Raw genomic sequence first — 15934 nt, 5'->3', positions numbered from 1 at the left:
CATTCTTCAGAAAAAAAGGCAAGATGGCCCATTTTAGACACATTTTCGGCAGTGTAGGGTGTCTCTTTATTCTCTTTACAAATATAAAAGTTTGCTTAGCATGAGTTTAAAATAGACATTCTTAAGATGAGAGAAAAACCACTTAGGGCTTTTGTTCTGCAAGATAAAAGCTGCACTCACTACTTAGTCCCCTCTTTCCCAGACACACTTTCTTACACAAATAATGTTTTGTCTTTTTTTTTTTTTTTAAAGAAAACTGCAGCAAAAAGGAACAGAATATTTTTGTTGTAAGTTTTTGGTATAGAATTGTTGGCATCTTCTAAATGCCTCGACTCTTGCCCTTCAATGAGTACATGACATTGTCCTCTTGGGACCAGTGAGTGAGACCTGCTTTCAGGGCTACTTCTGGTCTTTCTAGTTGGATCGTGTCCTTGGGATTGTGGAGCATTTAACATTCTCCTAGAAACACACAGTGTGTTAAAGTAGACACTGTCATGCCAAAATTATGCCTAATGGTATTCAGCTTATCTATTGATAGGTTATAAAAGGAGGTGGCGGGGCACCTGGGAGGCCCAGCCATTTAGCGACTCTTGATTTTGGCTCAGGTCGTCTTGATCTTATGGTCATGAGTTCGAGCCCCACATTGGGCTCCATGCTGGGTGTGGAGTCTGCTTGAAGATTCTCTCTTCCTCTCCCTTTGTCCCTCCCCCCATCCTCTCTAAAAAACAAAAAAATTTAAAAAGGAGGTGGCAGTTTTCCAGAGTGGCTGCACCAGTTTACATTCCCATCAACTGTGTGGAGGTTCCTCAAAGAGTTAAAAATAGATCTGCCCTACGACCCAGCAATTGCACTGTTGGGGATTTACCCCAGATACAGATGCATTGACACGCTGGGACACCTGCACCCCGATGTTTATAGCAGCAATGTCCACAATAGCCAAACTGTGGGAGGAACCTCGGTGTCCATCGAAAGATGAATGGATAAAGATGTGGTTTATGTATACAATGGAATATTACTCAGCCATTAGAAACGACAAATACCCACCATTTGCTTTGATGTGGATGGAACTGGAGGGTATCATGCTGAGTGAAGTAAGTCAATCAGAGAAGGACAAACATTATATGGTCTCATTCATTTGGGGAATATAAAAAATAGTGAAAGGGAATAAAGGGGAAAGGAGAAAAAATGAGTGGGAAATATCAGAAGGGAAGACAGAACATGAGAGACTCATAACTCTGGGAAATGAACTAGGGGTGGTGGAAGGGGAGGTGGGCAGGGGGTGGGGGTGACTGCGTGACAGGCACTGAGGTGGGCACTTGATGGATGAGCACTGGGTATCATTCTACATATTGGCAAATTGAACACCAATAAAAAATAAATTTATAAAAAAAAAGGAGGTGGCAAAGAATATAATGTGGAGTTTGAGTGATGAATCATATATTCCAAGTTCAATGAACAAGGAAATGTCTTCCCAGAAATGGTTCTAGATAAACATTTACTTCTCAGGCTGTGAGCTTTGAAAAATAGGGATAACATCTGTTGGAGTATGGCAAACTGAAAGCCTCATATCCAAAGGTTACATCTTCCTAGCAGGACCCCTACCTGTGACATGAGGTAGGACTGTATCTCAGTGCTCTGATGATCTAATGCACATAATGAAAAAAAAATTGTAGTGTTGAATAAATACATGTTTCCAATACCTCCATCATCAAACTAGAAGTTTTTCTATTGAGACAGAGAAATTCCAATCATTTGCCTTCCACAGCACAGCAGGATGATTATACCATAATGAAACATCTGGAGGGAATTAATGATTTCCTACCTGATTGCCATCAACCTGGTAGCCATGTTTATTTGCCAGGGTCTTGGCCATTGATATGGTCACTGAAAATCCAACAATGGCTATGGCGATGGCATCCACGTACACAAGGTGGAAGAGGCTGGTGTCCGGGTTGGCTGGAGGTAGTAGCCTGAAAGGTCAAGCTGACTTTAACTCAAGCATTGTGGCCATGGGGGAAAAAACATGCAACTAGAGGGGAGCATTTCAGGACAGCATCATCTGCAAATGAGGTGATCAATGCTTGGATACCTGTGTGCTCTGGTTTGTCAAAAAGAAACACCCTCTTTGACACACAAAGGTTCTTTTTAGGCTCCAACCCTATTATTACTAGCTTTCTACCTGAATGGGTTATCAGCAGACATCAGATGCGGTTTTATTTAGAAAAGGAGTAACCTCATACCTCATGACACCCTGTATGGCAGGTGTAAGTAAGACACCGAACAGGAAGAAGAGAGGGTCAGCGAAGTGCTCAGATGGCACAAGACATTTGAACCAAAGTCTGAGGGCAGGAAGTCTATCTTAGAGGAGAACTACTGTCAAGACTGTTTCCTTTTGTTATTTCAAGTAAAGACTCTGTTTTCCAGGATCCCTTTAAGTGAATTTCCAACACGGGAAAGGAGCCACAGGTTATCCACTTTGGGTCTCACCTGGTAGTCCTGGGAATCTAGAGGGACCAATGGGGAATCCAGTTTTTGTGGTCCATGCTTATAGTTTGAAACCCTTGTCCTAAAGGAACAGAATAGGGATTTCCTGGAATGGTATGGAGTAAGGGGCAATAGAGGTTTTTCAAAAGCATCTGATTCAATACAAGACATTGGGCTAGATAATAATACTAACCAGTTTAGGTACCATATAATTCTTTTTTTTTTTCCATATAATTCTTTTTTACATTAACAACCATTTATTAGGTGCTTCCCTTGTGCCAGGTTCTGTGCTTATTTATCTCAGACAGCCCAGTGAGCTAGGCACCAGTATATTCCTCAGTTTACAGATGATGAGGCATAGTGAGACTAAGCAACTTGTCTAAGGTCAAATGGCTCATGTACACATCGCCACCAGTACAACAAAAACCATGAAGAACTGGCCTCCTTGTGCCTATTTCTCTTACTGTGTCGTATCACGGTGATAAAGGGGGTGTCTCAGGTACTGGGGTAAGGGAAAGGGAAGGGGAGAAGGAAAAAAAATTGAACATATAGTGAGCCTACATTTTGTGCTGTATGCCTGAAATACATCATCTCATCTGTCCTCATAGCAATCCTATTAGATGGGTGCCATTAATATCCTAATTTATAGGTAAAAAAATGGATACCTGCAGATGTTATTTGTCCAAGATGGAGCAAGGAGTTAAACCCAGGAGGTCCCACTGCAAAACTTATTGTCTTTCCCTTGCATTTTGCTATAGAAGCACTTGCCATGAGGAAAGCCCTAGCAGCAGACTTGGGACTGCAGAATAAAAGAATGTATTTTTGAATGAGTTAAGGAAAGTAGACCAAGAAACAGGATATATTGCCAAGATTGGGATCTTTAAGAGTCAACAGTCACTTTCTGGACACGTGCTGTGTGTGTATTTGTGGGTGTGTATAGATGCATAGTTTGCTTTCAAATATGGCTGCCAACAGTTCCTCCCATACTTGTATGTGCTGCTTGTCCCCTGAGGCTGGGAGGATCTGTTTCTCCTCTGGTGAGTCTGGGCTGGTCTTGTGATTTGATTGAGCCAACTGAATGTGGTGCAAGTGATGCTGTATGAGTGCTTTTAGCAGCCTGGCACCTCCTATTTTTCTGTCTTGTTTCCTTGAGTCACCATATAAGAGTCTGGCTATCCAGCCAGAGTCACCATGTGGGGAGAAGATGCCAGCCAGTCATCACCCATTCCAGGCCTCCACCTGAGGTGTCAGACACGTGAGTGAAGTCCTCCTGGATCCTCCAGCACCAGGCACCCCTTCAGACATCTGTGGCTGCATGAGAGACCCTAAGTGACACCAGGAGATCACCCAGCTCCCTACCTAGGTTGTGAATTGTGAGCAAATAAATGGCTGTTGTTTTGAGATGTTTTGGAGCTGTTACTGAGCAGTAAGACTCATAGATAACTGAAACAGTATGATTACATGTAGATATGTAAATAGGTAAGCATTACTTATTTCCTGCTTAGTTTTGGGCAAAGTTTCAGAAAGTGTAGCCAAGTTATAGAAGGGTAAAAAAATTTTTTTTAAAGTATGGCTCTCACATATGGAGGAAAAGCAACATATTTCGGTACAAAGCAACAGGAAAAGGAAGGTATTGGGTAGAAACGGTAGTGAATTGCATGTAAATTTTTAAAAGGAGAAATCTAACCGTAAGAATTCACATTTAACCAAATTATTTGTGATCAGTTGTTGAATAGAATTGTCTACTGGATCTAGTCAAAGACTAATGTGTAGCACTCGATTAATTATGTTAGGGACCCAGGTGTGAGGTAATGGAAACAGCAAACAACTGAGCATCGGAAGACTGTATTCTGGGTCCAGGCTGGGACTCACCTGTGAGCCACTAAACCTCATCCACATCTCTCAAATGTCACCCTCTCTGGTAGCCTACTTAACAAAGCAGCTCAGCCCCTTCTATCCCTTAGCAGGCCTCCCTTTTCTGCATAGCACTTCTCACTACTTTTTCTCCACCCACCCATCCCTCCACCACCGGAGAATATAAACTTCAAGGTAGCAGACACTTTTTTGCTTGCATGGCTGCTTTTGTTTTTAACTGCTGTGTCTCTGGTACATAGTAGGCACTCAATAAACATATGCCAAATAAATGAACTTCTTTACCTTATAAAATGTATGTATGTCAATAGTGTTATTGTGAGCACCCACTGAGATGGCAGGTATAAAAGTATTTTATAAATCTTAAGTCCAAACAGAAAAAATAGGTGTTATTACTGTGTTTTAGGCCTACACTGAATCATAAGTAACATGTTCATAACAGCAACCCATTATTTTGAAGGGGAGTGCATGCTTCCTCCTTCAACACTTGCTCTGGGGTAGGGGTGGGAGTTAGGGGTGAACTCTGGCTTCCTGAGCAACTCCTGCCCTTGCGCCTCCCAGGAAATTCTCAGATGGAACCAGAGGCAAGGCTTGATGCAGTATGCCAGGTTCATCAGTGGCCAACATCTGGGCAAACATCTGATTCTGCTCATCTGGGAAGAGAGAAGAAGGCAAGAGAAAGAGACAGTACAAGAGACAGAAAGAGACAGAGAGAGCAATACAGAGATAGCCAGAGCGTGTTGGAGAGGAACAGAATGAGATGAGAAGAGAGGCTCATAGTTATGCTAGCTCCTTCAAATATAAAAAGAAGAGTAAAAACATTTGAAAGGTAGAGTTAAAGAAGATTGACAAAGCATATATGACTTGAAACTAGAAAATCTGTTGAAAAAATGAGCCACAGAACTTCAATTAGCATGTCTTCAAGGCTTCGAGGTACACGCTAGGTGGTGCTTTATGTGCACTATCTCCGGTGGCCTCACCATTACCCTTGACACAGGACTTGATTACCATGCTACCCTGGCAGGGGAGGAGGCTGGGGCTTTAAGAGGGTCAGTGACCTGCCCAAAGTCACACAGCTAGTAAGCGTCAGGCTAGATTTAGGTATTTTTGCTCTTAATTCTGATGCCCTTCTCTTGAAGAGAGATTTTAAAAACCAGTAAGTGCTAAACAATATGAAACAAAACACTACGTACCACTGTTGGTGGGACTTTAAAATGGTGTGATCACTACAGAAGATAGTATGCAAGTTCCTCAAAAAGTTGAAAATTGAACTATCACTTGATCCAGCAATCCCACTTCTGGGACTATATCCAGAAGACCTGCAAGTAGGGGTCTGAGGACATATTTGCACATCCATGTTCACAGCAGTAACATTCACAATCGCTAAGAGGTGGAAGCAACCCAAATGTCCATTGTTGGGTGAACAGATAAATGTGATTGACATATATATATATTGTATACATACACACACACACACCGTGAAATTTTATTCAGCTTTAAAAAGGAAGGACACTGTCACTTGCTACAACATAGATGAATTCTGGGGATTTTATGCTGAATGAAATAAGCTAGTCGCAAAAAGGTAAATAGAATTCCACTTATATAAGTTATCAAGAGTAGTTAATTTGTACAGAGAAAAAGAATGGTGGTTTCCAGGGGCTGGGAGGAAGGGAGAATAGGGAATTATTGTTTAATTATTGTTGGGTATAGTTTCAGATTTGCAAGATGAGAAAGTTCTGCAGATCTGTTTCACGACAATGTGAATATACTTAACATACTGAAGTGTATGCATCCAAAGGATTAAGATGGTAAATTTTCTGTTATATGTTTTTTTTTAACCACAATTAAAAAAAAAAAGGCTAAAACTCAAAAAACCCAAAGCCTCAGCTATTTGATATATAGGAAAAAAAAAAAAAGATTTTGGATTGTAAGCATACTAAAGCAGGAGTTAGAAACAATAATAGATCTATTGATTATTCAAGTCGCACTGTCACTTAAAATAAAACTTTTCCTACCCCAGTGGAAGTGTCCCGACGACATCCACGTTGTATGACTCTTTCAAGTTAAACCCAGCTGAAATGCCAGTTCCCATCACCACCTAAAACAGACACAAATCCAAATGCGCCTTCATAGATGAAAATTCAACTGCCACAAAAGTAAGGTTCAAACAGTTTGTCAGCCAGGCTAAAACCTACTTTCACTTTTAACTCAAAACCTTTTAGGAGTTGCCTTTGCCTTTGGCAGTCGAAAGAGTCTCTGGCTAAGATGGCATCAACAAAGGACGTTGAGAAGTATATTGTGAGGGTGGTACACTGACAGGGAGTCTGTACAGAACCTATGTTTGGACCTATGTTTGTGTCCATGGCACAGCACCAACTGTGGTTACAGGCCTCTGCTGTTACAAGCACCCACCTCAGCTACAGTCAGGGTCATGGAGTTCCATTGTGTGTAAGCCCTCCTGGACAGTCAGGGCAATGTAGAACGAGCTGGTGTGTCAAGGGCAACCCTTACTGAAGTAAGTGCAATGGAAAAATAACAGAAGGAGAAGTAATACTTTTCATCTTGAAGAACTATTGCTCTAGAACTTTCTGAGTGGGTCATCCAGGAGAGTTAGGGCTGGTCAGGGTAGGGAGCCAGGGCCTCACAGTAGTGGCCGCTGCGGGAAACCAGTAATAAGGTAATGTTATAATGAAACAGTTGTGGTCATTTAAGAAGATAATAGAGTATATAGCAGGTTCATTGCATGTGCATTGTTTTTACAATGGTTCCTAAGTTGTTAGATGGAAGTATGTTTTACGTTGTAAATATGTATTAAGTACTAATACATGGAACTGTTGGGTATTTCTTTTGGCCTAGGAGTGCCGGGAACCAAGAAAAATCTGGGAACCTTTGGTCTCTTGCTCTTTTAAAAAATGGAAACAGCTTAATTTTTTCAGGTTATTAAAGTTGTAGGTGTTCATTATAACACAATCAGATGATAAAAATTTGAGGAAGAAAAATATTCCATAATCTCATCACTCAGAGATGATTCATATTAAAATTTTTATGGATGACCTCCACCTATATTTTAAAAATCATCCCTGTCTCTAATAGATTTCCTTTTCTTTCAGCATATTTGTGGAAGTTCCCCTTGACAAATTCTAACCTTCCCTTTGGCAGATCTGGGAGAAAAAAGGTAGAACTTCCTGTTCCTCCTCTGTCCAGATCCTTCTCCAGAATAGCTAGGTGTGTGTGGCCAAAGTTGACTTACCGCAAAGAACTCTAAAGGAATGGGTGCCGGCAATTTCTCTTTAAATCTCTCATTAAACTCCTTGCCACCCAACAGCAAACCAAAAACCATCAGCCCGACGCCTAGAGAACACACGTTGAGGTTTTTAACATTCTGCAACACAGCAACTGTACTCTGTAACACAGTGAACACTGGATGTTTATATCAAGCAACAGCCCCTGAACAGAGACACTAGTGCACTAATTCATACCAGCCATCCCATCACCATGCATTTCTAGTTAAAAGAAAGCTCTCAGACTGAGAGTTCTCTGTCCTACCAAGTAGGAGGCATTTTTACCCAGTCATATAACTTTATAGTTTCTTTTTCTTTCTGAGAGAGAGCACAGGTGAGCAGGGGAGAGGGAGGGAGAGAATCCCAAGCAGTCTCCGCACTGGGCTCAATCTCACATAGGGATCTCATGACCCTGAGACCATGATAGGGCCAAAATCAAGTTGGATGCTTAATTTACTGAGCCACGCAGATGCCCCCATAGTTATAGTTCTTAACCAACAATCTTATACTATAAGTGTTCTTTGATTTGGTAATGGCTCAATGTAGTATATTCAGAAAAGTACCCCTTAAATTAAGTCCTGAGCATTAGAAAAAATTAAAGGTTGATATCAGCAAAATAATGCAAAGATAAATATACAGAAAAATTTTAAAGAAGATTTTATTTATTTTTTTGAGAGAGCGCCAGAGTCCGAGCTGGGTGACGGGCAGAGGGAGACTCCACGCTGAACAGGGAGCCCAATGTGGGGCTCTGGGGCTCAATCCCAGGATGCTGGGATCATGACCTGAGCTGAAGACAGACACCCAAGCGACTGAGCCACTCAGGTGCCCCCACAGAAAAGTTTTAGGAAGGTCAAAGGGGGAGAAAGAAGTCACGGGTAGCAGATGAGAGAGGGATCAGGTGCATTTCAAAGGCGAGAGAGTGCTGAAGTTTGGAAGAAGCCCAGTAGAGTTAGAAAGGAAAGTCTCCTATTTGTATCCTAGGGTTGCAGCCTCAGCACCCCAAATATGGTCAGTACTCATCCTGGACCCCGGAAGAGTGGGTCACAGTGAGCCCAGGCTACACACCACGCCTGCCAATATTTAGAGTGCACTCAGGTGCTGATCTGCTTCCTCTGCAGCAAAGTACTGAGAGAACTCCCGGAGTAGGAAGCATGGCCTCAGCAACTATGAGAAATGAAGGATTTAGTTATTTAAGGGATGTTCCCACAGTTTGATACCATTCTAATCAATCGAGGACTCAATTTAAAATGTCACTGCTGGGGGAATCCCTGGATGGATGGCTCAGCGGTTTAGTGCCTGCCTTTGGCCTAGGATGCGATCCTGGAGTCCCAGGATCAAGTCCCAAGTCGGGCTCCCAGCATGGAGCCTGCTTCTCCCTCCTTCTGTGTCTCCACTTCTCTCTCTCTATTAAATAAAAAAATAAAAAAATAAAATAAAATAAAATAAAAATAAAAAATAAATAAAATAAATCTTAAAAAAAAAAAAAAAAGTCACTTCCTGGGGATCCCTGGGTGGCTCAGCGGTTGAGCGCCTGCCTTTGGCCCAAGGTGTGATCCTGGAGACCCGGGATTGAGTCCCGCATCGGGCTCCCTGCATGGAGCCTGCTTCTCCCTCTACCTGTGTCTCTGCTTCTCTCTCTCTCATGAATAAATAAAATCTTAAATAAAATAAAATAAATAAAATAAAATAAAATAAAATAAAATAAAATAAAATAAAATAAAATAAAATAAAATAAAATGTCACTTCCTTAGAGTGATTTTCTTAGACCTCGAATCAAAAGGTGTCCCTATGCAACTTTTGGAGCAGTCTGTACCTTTCCTCCATAGCATGTAACACGGTTGTTTTTTTTTTTTTTTTTTTTATTTATGATAGTCACAGAGAGAGAGAGGTAGAGACACAGGCAGAGGGAGAAGCAGGCTCCATGCACCGGGAGCCCGACGTGGGATTCGATCCCGGGTCTCCAGGATCGCGCCCTGGGCCAAAGGCAGGCGCCAAACCGCTGCGCCACCCAGGGATCCCTGTAACACGGTTTGTAATTCATTACCTATTTTTGCAATTCGTGGTTTACCATCTGTCTTCCCATTGGACTGTGGGCTCCAAGAGGCAAGGGCCATATTTGCCCACTCACTGCTATGTCTGGCATTGTGAATGGCACCTAAACACCTGCAAAGGCCATTGGTCCTTCTGTCCAAGATTAGCTTTAGCAGCATTTGACTGTCATTTGGTTTTAATTATTTCATAATTTCCTCTTTATCCAGGGACTAACCAGAAGAAGGTTTATTGTTTTCCAAATGTATGGGGGTTTTAAAGGTATATTTAGTTATCGGTTGCTGCACTGTGTGAGAAAATACTGAATTTTTAGAACTTGTGATCAGTTTCAACATGATCAGTTCTTGCCATTGTTCCCTCTGTACCTGCAAATAATTTATATTTTCTCGGACCTAGAGGCAAGGGTCTACATATATTTTATTATATTCAATGGGTAATTGTGTTAGTTAAATCTTTTATAGATTTACTTAAAATTTTTTTTGCCTGTTCGAGTAAGCAGTTTCTGAGAGAGATGTGTTCTTCTTCCACGATGCATTTAAATTATGTTAGTTCCCAAAGTGAACACAATTTGGTTTTATTATTATTTTTTTAAAGATTTATTTATTTATCTATCTATCTATCTATCTATCTATCTATCTATTTATCTATCTATCTATCTATGAATGATAGAGAGAGAGAGAGAGAGAGAGAGAGAGAGAGAGAGAGGCAGAGACACAGGAGGAGGGAGAAGCAGGCCCCATGCCGAAAGCCCAATGCGGGACTCGATCCTGGGACTCCAGGATCACGCCCTGGGCCAAAGGCAGGTGCTAAACCGCTGAGCCACCCAGGGATTCACCCACAATTTGGTTTTAAGAAAAAGTGGTCTCTTCTGCTAATTAGGGTGAAGATGCAGTCACCAAATAAAGGCCTAGTAAAAAAATTCCTTGTGAGGCATCACATGTTAATAAAATGGGACTGTAAAGTTTAATTCCCCTTGTAGGGTTCTCAGAAAAGTCTTAGAATAATGAAATCTTTTCCATTTTTATTGTATTTTTTAAAAATATTTTTATATATTTGAGAGAGAGCAGACTAGAAAGAGCCTGCTTCTCCCTCTGCCTCTATCATAAGTAAATAAATCTTTAAAAAAAAAAAAGAAGAGAAGAGGAGAAAATAAAGGAGGAAAAACAAGTACCAATAAGTCAGCAAGTAGCTTACTTACATACACCACTGAAAAGATCCCACTGTACCGCTTTGTTTTCACTCCAAACAAGTATTTTAACATGGAGGTGAAGACATGCACAGCTGCCGCGGTGGTAAACCCACGGACCAGGGGCTCTGTGAGATATATGGCCACAAATCCAAACCTACAGACACCTAGGCAAAACTATTTTTTTTAATGACAAAGAAACAAATAAGTCATATGATAGATCAGGAAGTAAAAACCAATAGAAAACAAAACAAAAGTTCCTTCTGGACTACTTTCTAACACTACACTCCTGCATCTGCAGTGGCCAGAAAACAGTGGAAGGTTTGGAGAGGCTTGGAGCCCCATGGAGCACTGGGCACACTCACCCTTTCCCTGTCCTTCAGAACTGGGGGCACATTTAGTCAATGAACTTCCTGCTCCTTCCAAGCAGACAAGAGATGTCTTCTTTCCATTACTAATTGTTCCTGCTTTAAACTTTTCTTGCTTTTAGAATCTCTGAAGTACCCAACTGAAGCTTGCTCGTTCCTAATAAATACCAACTTAGGGAAAGCATGCAGTGGGACTGGTGATCCCGAGTGCTCTGAATTTTGCTAGCTGGACCCTACCCACCACGTAGACCAGCCACGAAGACTCAATAGATATTTATGAAGTGAACAAATAAGAGCCAATTTTTCCATCTATGAATATTACCTGGATGATTCCTGAAAGTAAGGTCACAGACATGGCGACTTTCACTCTCAAGGCATCTCTTGCCTCTGTGCCATTGGTCGCATTTACTCCTCCTGGAATGACTATATCATCAGGGACTAATCTAACAGCCACACCGCCAATCATCAGGCTAATCACAGCAAATGGACCTGAAATAGTGAGGCATTAAATTAAGGAAACCATTTTCAGCGCATCTCATGTGGTTGCTGGGTCTCCAGGAGACATGGGTGAGGTCAATTAAAAAGCATCACTGATGTGAAATTGCACTGCCCTCCTTCAGACTTCCTCCCCTGGGTTATGAGTAAGCTGTGTTTGTATAGATCATATTCTCAAAAAATGAACATGATGATATCTTCCCTCCCATGGACTCTTCTGGAACCTGGACATCTGCCCATTAGGAGGTAGTCAAATTCCTCTCTCCTTGAATCTGGGTGCACTTGCGACATGTTAATCACCACAAGAATGCAGGAAAAGTGATACTGTGTGGCTTTGGAGGCTAGGTAACAAGGTGATGCTGCTTCTAACTGACAGCTATACTACTTGTTTATGCTTGGGCCCTGAGTGTGAGCAAGCTCAGTTAGGATCATGGGGAGAGAAGGATAGAGGGCGGAGAGGGTGGGAAGAGTGAGTAGCTGCTCCAGCTCCTCCTCTGATTCTCAGCTGCATGACAGACTCAGAGCCGGAACTGCCCAAGAAGAGTGCTTCCTAAATCCTGACCCATAGCAACTGTGCAAGATAATCGAATAAGTATTTTAATCTGCTATATTTGGGGGTATTTGTTACCCAGCACCAGTTATCGGAAACATCATGTGTGGACTTGCTGGTGGCAGTCTCATGCAGCACCAACACTGTTATGAAGTCCATGTAAATCTTATCCTAAATACACTGGGAAAAATCATGTATAATTCAGAGCCTAAAAGAGGATGAAAAGCAATACATGCATAAGTAATCAGGAACATGCAATAACACCAATAAAATAAAATAAGAAAAACCAGGTATAAGCAAATTGTATTATGAACGAAGGTACTTACTTCCCAGATTTCAACAATTGCTCTTTTTACACAAGAAAATGGTCTTTTATTTTCTTGTCATGCCAAGGTTATAAGAAAGCTATTAGTTCTAGAAATCTGGGGGAGGGGGTGTATTTTTATAAAGCACCTACTGGGTATGCTGTAACAAACGTTACCATTTAACAGATGTTCTGATAACAAACATGCTCTTTCTTTGGCACACTGCAAATCTTGGAAATCCAAACTAAAATACCAACTCTAAGCTTTTACCTATGGATATGTGTCTGGAAGTTCCAAGGAAACAATACATGATAACAGGGTAAAATGAAGAGTACAGGCCAAACACGGGAGGCACAGCAGCCAGCATTGCAAAGGCTAACCCTGTGGGATCGAAACCAAACAGAAACGGACAGATCATTAGAAAGCAGAGGGTAATGTGTATTTGTCGCCTGGCTCTCTATGATGAAGAGGTGAAAGCCACATTAATTTCAGCAGCTGTATCTTCACCTGCCCACCCCCTTACATCCCAATCCTACACCTAGGCTGAGACCATTTTCCTGGTCATCTCCTCTTTGCCAAGGGGTGGGTTTTTCTGTTTTATTCTTTCCCAACCTAAGTAAGGGTGGAAAGTCTTACTTGATTGGTGGAGCTATGATCTGCATTGATGGCCAAATGCTGGCTGTTTCTCTAATGGGGTGTTTTTGTGGATTTTTTGCTGATCCCTTTTCAATAAGGAATTCCCAGGTGCCAGTTCTTACACCTCCTCCAGGTCCTCTCTGCTGGCATATGCTCCTCTGTAGGCAGTCTTCTTGGGTAGGTACCTTTCAAATGAGCCAAGCCTTGTTACCTTCCAGAGCACCCACTTATCCAATGGGAAAGCTTGGCAACTTTACGCCAAGCAACTTCAGAAGTGCAAGCCATGCCCACTGGAGGGCTCTCCATTCCGCTTACATGGGTGGTTTACACCTTTTTTTTACCTGTAGATTTTTTTTTTTTGCAAGAATTAGGCAACAATCCCCCAAAACTCCAGGGGACACATGTCCAGCGCTCTGAGTGGTTCTCTTGCAGTCCCTCGTACCTAGACTTTACATGGAGGAGAAACGTATAGTGCTTTTACCTAGAAAGCACTAGAAAATTCTAGAAATCCTAGAAAATTCTCATTCCAAATCTATTATCATATACCTGGTCCCCAAATATATCCTGTTGAAGTGATGCACTAAAGAGTCTGGTGTCATTCACTCATAGTTTTTGCATCAGTGGTCTGGTATCTTTTTCAGGACATGGAGACAATAAACACCCTTGTTCTCAGCTTAGGGGGCTTAGCCAAATATCTGGGACAACCAGAAAATTCACTTAATACACTGTCATGTTGTGAAGAGAAAAAAATTTTTAGCAAAGAAGAATAGGGGAAGCATCCCTAACCCACATATAATATTATCATTTTAATGTTGTCCTTTTTAAAAACAAATTCTACTTTTAATTAAAAAAATTAAAATTTAAAATTTTTATTTCAAAGATATGCATGCTCATAGTTTAAAAAGCCAGTACTAAAAGGCCCTGAAGAAAAGCCTCATCTCCAGGTTCTGCTCGCCAGAGGCACTCACTTCCAATTTGTTTAGCTCTTTTTCTATCATTTATCTCATTTCTCTGAATCAGTCATTCTCAACTGAGAGGATTTTGCCCCCTAGGGGACATTTGACAATGTCAGGAGACATATTTTATTATTGTCACTGAGAGGGTGGGGCTGTTCCTGGCATGGTGTGGGTGGAGAAACTTTGTTCTAATGTTACTACTGTTATTCTTAGTTTTTTAGATTCAGATGTTAACCACTATTTTTTTTCAGCTTCCACTTAGTTATATCCTAATTACATGACTTTCCCCCCCCCGCCCCAAGAAGCTTTGAAATCTTCTATTTATCCCTGATATTCTGAGTTTATTATGCTCTACCTCGTTTGTTTGTTGTTTATTTATTCCCTCCCTCATTCTGCTGGGTACTTGGTGGTTTCTTGCAGTCTGAAAACTCATGTATTTCAATTCTGAAAATATTCCTTAATAGTCTCTTCCCCTCTGTTTATCCTCTTCTTTCTGGAATTGCCAGTGGATGACGGAACACCAGGATTGATCCTCTGGTATTTTTATCTTGTCTTTCTTATTGTGCTTGTATTCATCTTTTTCTTTGACTTCCAGATTTCCTCTATCTTCGAACCCTTTGATTGAATATTTTATTTCACCTATCATATCTTTTTAAAAAGATTTTATTTATTTATTCATGAGAGACACACAGAGAGAGGCAGACACACAGGCAGAGGGAGAAGCAGGCTCCCTCTGGGGAGCCTGACACGGGACTCGATCCCAGGACCCCAGGATCATGCCCTGAGCCGAAGGCAGACGCTCAACCACTGAGCCACTCAAGTGCCCCTTCCAGCTATCATATTTTTAATTTCTATGAGCACGTTCTTGTTCTCTGAAGGCTCTTTTTAAAAATCACATCCTAGGGTGCCTGGGCGGCTCAGCTGGTTAAGTATTCAACTCTTGTTTTCAGCTCAGGTCATGGTCTCAGGGTCCTGAGATGAAGCCATGTGTAGGCTCTGTGCTTAGCATGGAATCTGCTTGATATTCTCTCTCTCCTCTGCATCTGCCCCTTCCCCTGATCATGCTCTCTCTCAAAATAAATAAAATTAAAAAAATCACATTGTGTTCTTATGTCATGGATTCAATATGTTTTCAGATCTTGCTGAGGATATTACAGAGCAAATGTTTTATTTTGCCCTCTCCATTAGTTATGTGCCCAATGAGCTTTCTGTTTGGTTTGTTTTCTTCTTTGAAGCTTTGTGCACATTGGCTCCCTGTCTACTGATCAGCTTTACTGTATGGCAACTGGGGGCACCCGCCAGCATCTTGGCCAGAGAACCTCCAGTTGGCACTATAGCTTTTTCTTTCTGGGGGTGGTTCATTGTTTGCCTTGGGCTGTAGGTTCTGACAGGCTCTTTGGAGCTGCCAAGGACAAGGAAGAGCCTTTGTCAGCGCACAGGTCAATGTGTAGACTTCATTCTTTCAACATCTTTCAGTGTTTTCACCCTCCTATCCACTGCACAGTACCGGGGTGGGGACCTGGGTGTCCATGTGCTCACAACTTAGGATAAAGACTTCAAACAATCCTCTTGCTTCTAGCCATCTGCCTGACTCTCACCTTTGACAATCCTTGGAGCTGCCAATTTCCCAATGTTCTCCAAGGCAGACCCCAGGATCTTTCTCAGCTCTGATTAATTCAGCTTCCTCAGCTCTGATAATTCAGTTCTCACTTGTCTATAACTTGCCTTTTTTTTTTCTCCTGCTCCATGGTG

General features: G+C 41.6%; 1 protein-coding gene across 5 annotated transcripts in view; it reads right to left on the bottom strand.

Annotated features, from left to right (window-relative positions):
- Positions 1-15934, bottom strand: part of SLC26A5 (solute carrier family 26 member 5) — a 61458-nt gene that overhangs the window by 14295 nt on the left and 31229 nt on the right. For 4 of the 5 annotated variants that reach the window (XM_035701920.2, XM_025449437.3, XM_025449438.3 and 1 more), the window contains 6 exons: positions 12861-12971; positions 11563-11729; positions 10885-11049; positions 7607-7759; positions 6372-6454; positions 1823-1970 (listed from right to left, as the gene is read on the bottom strand). In XM_035701920.2, coding sequence (XP_035557813.1) covers positions 1823-1970; positions 6372-6454; positions 7607-7759; positions 10885-11049; positions 11563-11729; positions 12861-12971 — 827 coding nt within the window. The remainder of the gene's footprint in view (positions 1-1822; positions 1971-6371; positions 6455-7606; positions 7760-10884; positions 11050-11562; positions 11730-12860; positions 12972-15934) is intronic. The other variant, XM_035701922.2, reaches the window with a different exon arrangement.

The sequence above is a fragment of the Canis lupus genome, chromosome 18 (assembly GCF_003254725.2).
Source record: "Canis lupus dingo isolate Sandy chromosome 18, ASM325472v2, whole genome shotgun sequence".
Lineage (NCBI taxonomy): Eukaryota > Metazoa > Chordata > Mammalia > Carnivora > Canidae > Canis > Canis lupus.
The sequence above is the reverse complement of the archived record's forward strand: the minus strand, read 5'-3'. Positions and strand labels throughout refer to the sequence as shown.